The following is an 11,467-nucleotide window of genomic DNA, read 5'->3' on the forward strand; positions in this document are numbered from 1 at the left end:
TTCAATCTCCATACCTTTAAATTTAAGGATTTCAGATCCTGATGGAAAAAAGGACCTTGTGATAGAAGGTCTGGTCTTAACGGAAGAGTCCACGGTTGGCAAGAGGCCATCCGGACAAGATCCGCATACCAAAACCTGTGAGGCCATGCTGGAGCTACCAGCAGAACAAACGAGCATTCCTTCAGAATCTTGGAGATCACTCTTGGAAGAAGAACTAGAGGCGGAAAGATATAGGCAGGATGATACTTCCAAGGAAGTGATAATTCATCCACTGCCTCCGCCTGAGGATCCCGGGATCTGGACAGATACCTGGGAAGATTCTTGTTTAGATGGGACGCCATCAGATCTATTTCTGGAAGTTCCCACATTTGAACAATCTGAAGAAATACCTCTGGGTGAAGAGACCATTCGCCCGGATGCAACATTTGGCGACTTAGATAATCCGCTTCCCAATTGTCTACACCTGGGATATGAACCGCAGAGATTAGACAGGAGCTGGATTCCGCCCAAACCAAAATTCGAGATACTTCTTTCATAGCCAGAGGACTGTGAGTCCCTCCTTGATGATTGATGTATGCCACAGTTGTGACATTGTCTGTCTGAAAACAAATGAACGATTCTCTCTTCAGAAGAGGGCAAAACTGAAGAGCTCTGAAAATTGCACGGAGTTCCAAGATATTGATAGGTAATCTCACCTCCTGAGATTCCCAAACTCCCTGTGCCGTCAGAGATCCCCACACAGCTCCCCAACCCGTGAGACTTGCATCTGTTGAAATTACAGTCCAGGTCGGAAGCACAAAAGAAGCCCCCTGAATTAAACGATGGTGATCTGTCCACCATGTTAGAGAGTGCCGAACAATCGGTTTTAAAGATATTGTTTGAGATATCTTCGTGTAATCCTTGCACCATTGCTTCAGCATACAGAGCTGAAGAGGTCGCATGTGAAAACGAGCAAAGGGGATCGCGTCCGATGCAGCAGTCATAAGACCTAGAATTTCCATGCATAAGGCTACCGAAGGGAATGATTGTGACTGAAGGTTTCGACAAGCTGCAATCAATTTTAGACGTCTCTTGTCTGTTAAAGACAGAGTCATGGACACTGAATCCATCTGGAAACCCAGAAAGGTTACCCTTGTCTGAGGAATCAAAGAACTTTTTGGTAAATTGATCCTCCAACCATGATCTTGAAGAAACAACACAAGTCGATTCGTATGAGATTCTGCTAAATGTAAAGACTGAGCAAGTACCAAGATATCGTCCAAATAAGGAAATACCACAATACCCTGTTCTCTGATTACAGACAGAAGGGCACCGAGAACCTTTGTAAAAATTCTTGGAGCTGTAGCTAGGCCAAACGGCAGAGCCACAAACTGGTAATGCTTGTCCAGAAAAGAGAATCTCAGGAACTGAAAATGATCTGGATGAATCGGAATATGCAGATATGCATCCTGTAAATCTATTGTGGACATATAATTCCCTTGCAGAACAAAAGGCAAGATAGTCCTTATAGTTACCATTTTGAACGTTGGTATCCTTACATAACGATTCAATAATTTTTAGATCCAGAACTGGTCTGAAGGAATTCTCCTTCTTTGGTACAATGAAGAGATTTGAATAAAACCCCATCCCCTGTTCCTGAACTGGAACTGGCATAATTACTCCAGTCAACTCTAGATCTGAAACACATTTCAGAAATGCTTGAGCTTTTACTGGATTTACTGGGACACGGGAAAGAAAAAATCTCTTTGCAGGAGGTCTTATCTTGAAACCAATTCTGTACCCTTCTGAAACAATGTTCTGAATCCAAAGATTGTGAACAGAATTGATCCAAATTTCCTTGAAAAAACGTAACCTGCCCCCTACCAGCTGAGCTGGAATGAGGGCCGCACCTTCATGTGGACTTAGAAGCAGGCTTTGCCTTTCTAGCTGGCTTGGATTTATTCCAGACTGGAGATGGTTTCCAAACTGAAACTGCTCCTGAGGATGAAGGATCAGGCTTTTGTTCTTTGTTGAAACGAAAGGAACGAAAACGATTATTAGCTCTACTTTTACCTTTAGATTTTTTTATCCTGTGGTAAAAAAGTTCCTTTCCCACCAGTAACAGTTGAAATGATGGAATCCAACTGAGAACCAAATAATTTGTTACCCTGGAAAGAAATAGAAAGTAAAGTTGATTTAGAAGCCATATCAGCATTCCAAGTTTTAAGCCATAAAGCTCTTCTAGCTAAAATAGCTAGAGACATAAACCTGACATCAACTCTGATAATATCAAAAATGGCATCACAGATAAAATTATTAGCATGCTGAAGAAGAATAATAATATCATGAGAATCACGATGTGTTACTTGTTGCGCTAAAGTTTCCAACCAAAAAGTTGAAGCTGCAGCAACATCAGCCAAAGATATAGCAGGTCTAAGAAGATTACCTGAACACAGATAAGCTTTTCTTAGAAAGGACTCAATTTTCCTATCTAGAGGATCCTTAAACGAAGTACCATCTGACGTAGGAATAGTAGTACGTTTAGCAAGGGTAGAAATAGCCCCATCAACTTTAGGGATTTTGTCCCAAAATTCTAATCTGTCAGACGGCACAGGATATAAATGCTTAAAACGTTTAGAAGGAGTAAATGAATTACCCAATTTATCCCATTCTTTGGAAATTACTGCAGAAATAGCATTAGGAACAGGAAAAACTTCTGGAATAACCACAGGAGCTTTAAATACCTTATCTAAACGTTTAGAATTAGTATCAAGAGGACTAGAATCCTCTATTTCTAAAGCAATTAGAACTTCTTTAAGTAAAGAACGAATAAATTCCATTTTAAATAAATATGAAGATTTATCAGCATCAACCTCAGAGACATCAGAATCAGAATGATGTTCATTTAAAAATTCATCTGTAGGGAGAGAAGTTTTAAAAGATTTTTTACGTTTACTAGAAGGAGAAATAACAGACATAGCCTTCTTTAGGATTCAGAAACAAAATCTCTTATATTATCAGGAACATTCTGCACCTTAGATGTTGAGGGAACTGCAACAGGCAATGGTACTTTACTAAAGGAAATATTATCTGCTTTAACAAGTTTGTCATGACAATCAATACAAACAACAGCTGGAGAAATAGCTACCAAAAGTTTACAGCAGATACACTTAGCTTTGGTAAATTCAGCACTTGACAGCGATTTTCCTGTAGTATCTTCTGGCTCAGATGCAACGTGAGACATCTTGCAATATGTAAGAGAAAAAACAACATATAAAGCAAAATTGATCAAATTCCTTAAATGACAGTTTCAGGAATGGGAAAGAATGCCAAAGAACAAGCTTCTAGCAACCAGAAGCAATAAAAAATGAGACTTAAATAATGTGGAGACAAAAGCGACGCCCATATTTTTTCGCGCCAAATAAGACGCCCACATTATTTGGCGCCTAAATGCTTTTTGGCGCCAAAAATGACGCCACATCCGGAACGCCGACATTTTTGGCGCGAAATAACGTCAAAGAATGACGCAACTTCCGGCGACACGTATGACGCCGGAAACGGAAATAGAATTTTTGCGCCAAAAAAGTCCGCGCCAAGAATGACGCAATAAAATGAAGCATTTTCAGCCCCCGCGAGCCTAACAGCCCACAGGGAAAAAGTCAAATTTTAAGGTAAGAAAAAATGGTCAAATCAAAATGCATTATCCCAAATATGAAACTGACTGTCTGAAAATAAGGAAAGTTGAACATTCTGAGTCAAGGCAAATAAATGTTTGAATACATATATTTAGAACTTTATAAACAAAGTGCCCAACCATAGCTTGGAGTGTCACAGAAAATAAGACTTACTTACCCCAGGACACTCATCTACATATAGCAGATAGCCAAACCAGTACTGAAACGAGAATCAGCAGAGGTAATGGTATATATAAGAGTATATCGTCGATCTGAAAAGGGAGGTAAGAGATGAATCTCTACGACCGATAACAGAGAACCTATGAAATAGACCCCTTAGAAGGAGATCACTGCATTCAAATAGGCAATACTCTCCTCACATCCCTCTGACATTCACTGCACGCTGAGAGGAAAACCGGGCTCCAACTTGCTGCGGAGCGCATATCAACGTAGAATCTAGCACAAACTTACTTCACCACCTCCATCGGAGGCAAAGTTTGTAAAACTGAATTGTGGGTGTGGTGAGGGGTGTATTTATAGGCATTTTGAGGTTTGGGAAACTTTGCCCCTCCTGGTAGGAATGTATATCCCATACGTCACTAGCTCATGGACTCTTGCTAATTACATGAAAGAAATAACGTTCAGCACCTTGCCACAGCTCTGCTGTGGCGCCTACCTGCCCTTTAGGAACGATTAGTGGGGAAAAAAACCTCTTTACAGCCCTCAAATACAGCAGGAATCTCTGGAGACGTAGCTGGATGTTTCTAAGGTAAATAAACTGTGCAACTGAAAATAGGCCCCTCCCACCTCACTTGATGTTATGGGGCCTAAAAGAAACACCACAGAGTGTTTCTTAAACTAGCCATGTGGGTTAATAACCCTTAAACAAGCCACAAAGACCCCTTAAAGTCCCTCAAAAAACGTTTTATTTGTAATTAAACCAAAACATTTTTTCCTATTAGTGTCACCAGTAACTATGAGCCCTTTATGCAAGCTTGGATTCCTCTTTTACTGAATACAGCTTACCTTTCCCTCATGGGGATATTGCCAGCTTTTTCTAGAAATAACACAGTCTGTCTAGAAAAAAATAGACTGAACATACCTTAATGCAGTTTAGCCTGCAAACTGTTCCCCCAACTGAAGTTTTCCTGTACTCTTCAGCCCTTGTGAGAACAGCAGTGGATCATCATCCTCCTTGCAGAAATCTTCATCCCTTTTCTGCCAGAGAGTAAATAGTACACACCGGTACCATTTAAAATAACAAACTTTTGCTTGAGAAAATAAAAACTAACATTTTTGTCACCACACTCACTTTGCCCTTCCTAGCAGTTAAGCAGGCAGAGAGAATGACTGGGGGGTGGAGCTAAGGGAGGAGCTATATAGACAGCTCTGCTGTGGGTGCTCTCTGCCACTTCCTGTTGGGAAGGAGAATATCCCACAAGTATGGATGAATCCGTGGACTTGATACATCTTACAAGAGAAATAAATCTAAATAAAACTTATTATTACCTAAATAATTCCTATTTAAAACTAAATACTTACCTGTAAAATAAACCCTAAGCTAGCTACAATATAACTAATAGTTACATTGTAGCTATCTTAGGCCTAGATTTAGAGTTGGGCGGTAGCCGTCAAAACCAGCGTTGGAGGCTCCTAACGCTGGTTTTGGGCTACCGCCGGTATTTAGAGTCAGTCAATAAAGGGTCTAACGCTCACTTTCCAGCCGCGACTTTTCCATACCGCAGATCCCCTTACGTCATTTGCGTATCCTATCTTTTCAATGGGATTTAGAGTCATGGCTGAAGTGAGCGTTAGAAATCTAACGACAAAACTCCAGCCGCAGGAAAAAGTCAGTAGTTAAGAGCTTTCTGGGCTAACGCCGGTTTATAAAGCTCTTAACTACTGTGCTCTAAAGTACACTAAAACCCATAAACTACTTATGTACCCCTAAACCGAGGTCCCCCCACATCGCCGCCACTCGATTACATTTTTTTAACCCCTAATCTGCCGACCGCCACCTACGTTATACTTATGTACCCCTAATCTGCTGCCCCTAACACCGCCGACCCCTATATTATATTTATTAACCCCTAACCTGCCCCCCACAAAGTCGCCGCCAGCTACCTACAATAATTAACCCCTAATCTGCCGACCGCAAAGCGCCGCCACCTACGTTATCCTTATGTACCTCTAATCTGCTGCCTCTAACACCGCCGACCCCTATATTATATTTATTAACCCCTAATCTGCCCCCCTCAACGTCGCCTCCACCTGCCTACACTTATTAACCCCTAATCTGCCAAACGGACCGCACCGCTACTATAATAAAGTTATTAACCCCTAATCCGCCTCACTCCCGCCTCAATAACCCTATAATAAATAGTATTAACCCCTAATCTGCCCTCCCTAACATCGCCGACACCTAACTTCAATTATTAACCCCTAATCTGCCGACCGAATCTCGCCGCTACTGTAATAAATGGATTAACCCCTAAAGCTAAGTCTAACCCTAACACTAACACCCCCCTAAGTTAAATATAATTTAAATCTAACAAAATAAATTAACTCTTATTAAATAAATTATTCCTATTTAAAGCTAAATACTTACCTGTAAAATAAACCCTAATATAGCTACAATATAAATTATAATTATATTATAGCTATTTTAGGATTTATATTTATTTTACAGGTAACTTTGTATTTATTTTAACCAGGTACAATAGCTATTAAATAGTTAAGAACTATTTAATAGCTAAAATAGTTAAAATAATTACAAAATTACCTGTAAAATAAATCCTAACCTAAGTTACAATTAAACCTAACACTACACTATCAATACATTAATTAAATACAATACCTACAAATAACTACAATTAAATAAACTAACTTAAGTACAAAAAATAAAAAAGAACTAAGTTACAAAAAATAATAAAATATTTACAAACATTAGAAAAATATTACAACAATTTTAAACTAATTACACCTACTCTAAGCCCCCTAATAAAATAACAAAGACCCCCAAAATAAAAAAAATACCCTACCCTATTCTAAATTAAATAAGTTCAAAGCTCTTTTACCTTACCAGCCCTTAAAAGGACCTTTTGTGGGGCATGCCCCAAAGAATTCAGCTCTTTTGCCTGTAAAAAAAAAAACATACAATACCCCCCCCCCAAAATTACAACCCACCACCCACATACCCCTAATCTAACCCAAACCCCCCTTAAATAAACCTAACACTAAGCCCCTGAAGATCTTCCTACCTTATCTTCACCTCGCCGGGTATCACCGATCGGTCCTGGCTCCAAAATCTTCATCCAACCCAAGCGGGGGCTGGCGATCCATAATCCTGCGGCTGAAGAGGTCCAGAAGAGGCTCCAAAGTCTTCATCCTATCCGGGAAGAAGAGGCGATCCAGACCGGCAACCATCTTGATCCAAGCGGCATCTTCTATATTCATCCGATGAGGAACGGCTCCATCGTGAAGACCTCCAGCGCGGATCAATCTTCTTCCTCCGACGTCCAACTGAAGAATGACAGTTCCTTTAAGGGACGTCATCCAAGATGGCGTCCCTCGAATTCCGATTGGCTGATAGGATTCTATCAGCCAATCGGAATTAAGGTAGGAAAATTCCGATTGGCTGATGGAATCAGCCAATCAGAATCAAGTTCAATCCGATTGGCTGATCCGATCAGCCAATCAGATTGAGCTTGCATTCTATTGGCTGTTCCGATCAGCCAATAGAATGCAAGCTCAATCTGATTGGCTGATCTGATTGGCAGATTGGCCAATAGGCGTTAGGTTTTGTTTTTATTTCACAGTTAAGTTTGTATTTATTTTAACTAGGTAGACTAGTTAATAAATAATTACTAAGCATTTACTAGCTAAAATAAATAAAAATTTACCTGTAAAATAAAACCTAACCTGAGTTACACTAACACCTAACATTACAATAAAATAAAATAAATTAAATGAATAAAATACAATTATCTAAATTAAAAATAAAAATAAACACTAAATTACACAAAATAAAAAAGTAATTATCAAAAATAAAAACGAATTACTCCTAATCTAATAGCCCTATCAAAATAAAAAAGCCCCCCCAAAATAAAAAAAAAAAACTTGCCTTACACTAAACTGCCAATGGCCCTTAAAAGGGCCTTTGCGGGGCATTGCCCCAAAGAAATCAGCTCTTTTACCTGTAAAAAAAAATACTAAAAATCTAAATAAACCTAAGCTCCCCGTTGCCATGAAAAGGGCATTTAGCTCTTTTAATGCCCAAACCCTAATCTAAAAATAAAACCCATCCAATAAACCCTTTAAAAACCTAACACTAACCCCCGACGATCCACTTACAGTTTTAAAAAAACGGACATCCATCCTTATCCAAGCGGGCAGAAGTCCTCCTCGAAGCCGGCAGAAGTCTTCATCCAAGCGGCCAGAAGTCCTCCTGGAAGCCGGCAGAAGTCTTCATCAAAGCGGGCAGAAGTCTTCATCCATCCGGCATCTTCTATCTTCATCCATCCGGGGTGGAGCGGGTCCATCTTCAAGACATCCGGGCCGGAGCATCCTCTTCTTCCGATGGTCAACGAAGAATGAAGTTTCCCTTTAAGGTACGTCATCCAAGATGATATCCCTTACATTCCGATTGGCTGACAGAATTCTATCAGCCAATAGGAATTAAAGGTGAAAAATTCGTATTGGCTGATCCAATCAGCCAATAGGATTGAGCTTTTATCCTATTGGCTGATTGGATCAGCCAATAGGATGAAAGCTCAAACCTATTGGCTGATTGGATCAGCTTGTAGGATGAAAGCTCAATCCTATTGGCTGATTGGATCAGCCTGTAGGATGAAAGCTCAATCCTATTGGCTGATTGGATCAGCCAAAATGTTTTTTTCACCTTTAATTCCTATTGGCTGATAGAATGCTATCAGCCAATCAGAATGTAAGGGACACCATCTTGGATGACGTACCTTAAAGGGAAACTTAATTCTTCGTTGACCATCGGAAGGAGAGGATGCTCCCCCCTGGATGTCTTGAAGATGGACCCGCTCTGCGCCGGATGGATGAAGATAGAAGATGCCGGATGGATGAAGACTTCTGCCCGCTTGGATGAAGACTTCTGCCCGCTTCCAGGAGGACTTCTGCCCGCTTGTATGAGGATGGATGTCCGGTCTTTGAAAACTGTAAGTGGATTGTCAGGGGATAGTGTTAGGTTTTTTTAATTGGGTGGGTTTTATTTTAAGATTAGGGTTTGGGCAGTAAAAGAGCTAAATACAATTTTAAAGGGCAATGCCCATCCAAATGCCCTTTTCACTTACCTGTGAAATAAAAATAACACCTAAGCTAACTACAATGTAACTATTAGTTATATTGTAGCTAGCTTAGGTTTTATTTTATTTTTTTCGGGTTACGTTAAGGGTTAATATATTTATTTAGTGATGTGGAAGGCCAGAGGTTTAGGGGTTAATAACTTTAGTATAGTGGCGGCGGCGGCGACATTGGAGGCGGCAGATTAGGGGTTAATAAATTTATGTAGGTGGCGGCGTCATTGGGGCGGCAGGATTAGGGGTTAATAAGTGTAGGTGGCGGCGACGTTGGGAGCAGCAGATTAGGGGTTAATACATTTATGTAGGTGGTGGCGACATTGGGGGGGGGGGCAGATTAGGGGTGTTTAGACATGGTTTTTATGTTAGGGTGTTGGGTTTAAACATACCTTTTTTTTCCCCATAGACATCAATGGGGCTGCGTTACGGAGCTTTTCATTCCGCGATCGCAGGTGTTAGGCTTTTTTTGCCCGCTCTCCACATTGATGTCTATGGGGAAATCGTGCATGAGCACGTCAAAACACTGCTTGTATTTGGGTGAAGCATGGAGCCCAACGCAACCATATCGCCCACACAAGCCGTTTTTTTGCAAACCTGTAATAGCAGCGCTATGAAAGGTGAGCGGTGAAAATAATGTACAAGTAATTAGCGAGCCAGCCATAACGCAAAATTTGTAATCTGGCTGGCTGTCTGTTCATGAAGTTTGAAAAATATACAAAAACTCTCTTTATAGGAAATGATCCTGGTCGGAAACCCACCTATGCTCCACCCTACACAAAAAATTGGGAGCAAAAACATAGGATTTGCTCTAATAGTGGTTTATTTTTAAGAAAACTATTTTAGAAGCAGAATAATTTAATGCAAAGTTGGTAGTACACTGGTATCTTATAGCTCCAGGACTAAAATGAAAATATAAAAAAAATTCTAGAGTACTATGCTGCAGGGTCAGAGTGCAAGAAGGTCTATGGGACATATGTCTTACATTAAATACATTTTGTTAAGAACGGTAATAGTTTGAAAAATGCTTCTATTCAAATTTGAAATGCACTCATGTGACCTGGATAATATTGCAATATGTATGGACAGAATAATGTATTTTTTAATAATACAAAGAAATCTTATTTTCGAAAACTTTTAAATTAATCCATCTATATTTCAGCAAAATACCCACCAAAAAGCTTAAAAAAAGTTGTCATTTCTTGTCGTTGAATTATTAGACATGGACCTTGTATTGGTTTTTGTATGTCCTTATTATTTACATTTTTTCCCGAAACAAACTTATTTTCTTTAAAATTGTGACGTTTTAGAATAACTTTTTTTGGCTGGTGAGATCGGGATGCAGTTTTTATATGAACTGTAACTGTTGTAGGAGTCTGGCAACAAATCTGATTGTGCTTCATCTTCTGAACTGGATATGCTGAAACATAAGAGAAAGCTTATTATTATGAAACAACATGGTAAAAGGATATGGTGGGCAGAAGAGAAACAAAATATTTCACAAAAACTAGAATAGATTCAACAGCAAAGGGCTATGGAATTTGGATGCACTTTAACCCCTTAGTGACCAGACCACTTTTCAAGGCTATTTTTACATTTCTGCTGTGTTTGTGTTTAGCTGTAATGTTTTTCTTTTTCATTTACTGTACCCACACATATTATATACAGTTTTTCTCACCATTAAATGGACTTTCTAAAGGTACCATTATTTTTTATCAATTTAAAAAAAATATATATAAAATATGATGAAAAAATGGAAAAAATACACTTTTTCTAACTTTGACCCCCAAAATCTGTTACACTTCTACAACTACTATAAATCACCCATGCTAAATCGTTTCTAAATTTTTTCCTGAGTTTAGAAATACCCAATGTTTACATGTTCTTTGCTTTTTTGCAATTTATAGGGCAATAAGTACAAGTAGCACTTTGCTATTTCAAAACCATTTTTTTTTTTTCAAAATTAGTGATAGTTACATTGTAACACTGATATCTGTCAGGAATCCCTGAATAACCCTTCACATGTATATATTTTTAAAAAGAAGACAACCAAAGGTATTAAATTTGGGGTATTTTGACGCTTTTAATGCAACCATTTTACCACCAATCTATGCCAAAGTTTGAAAGAAAAAAAAAAGTGGTGATTTTTTGACAAAATAGCAATTTAAGAATATATTTACTGGGAACATTAAGGGTTATTGCCAAATAACACCCCAATATGTGTTCCGCAACATCTTCTGAGTACAGTGATACCACCCATGTATAGGTGTGTTTGGTTCTCTGGGGGCTAAAAGGCTTTATTTTTAGGGGGTGCATTCCAGTTTTTCAACTTGGAATTTTCACATCTGTCATCATGCACACATGTCCTATTTGGGACATTTCTGAAGCCAGCGAATGTAATTTACCCCCATCAAACCATATATTTTTGAAAAGTAGACACCCTAGGGTATTTGAAATGCAGGTATTTTAAAACTTTCCATGCACTAATTA

General features: G+C 39.1%; 1 protein-coding gene across 1 annotated transcript in view; it reads right to left on the minus strand.

Moving 5' to 3' along the window:
- SPDYA (speedy/RINGO cell cycle regulator family member A) overlaps positions 1-10,380 on the minus strand; it is a 504,065-nt gene extending 493,685 nt beyond the window's left edge. The window contains 1 exon segment of the mRNA XM_053712806.1: positions 10,152-10,380. Coding sequence (XP_053568781.1) covers positions 10,152-10,380 — 229 coding nt within the window.
- Between the last annotated feature and the right edge of the window lie 1,087 nt (positions 10,381-11,467).

Source organism: Bombina bombina, chromosome 4, assembly GCF_027579735.1.
Source record: "Bombina bombina isolate aBomBom1 chromosome 4, aBomBom1.pri, whole genome shotgun sequence".
Taxonomy (NCBI): Eukaryota; Metazoa; Chordata; class Amphibia; order Anura; family Bombinatoridae; genus Bombina; species Bombina bombina.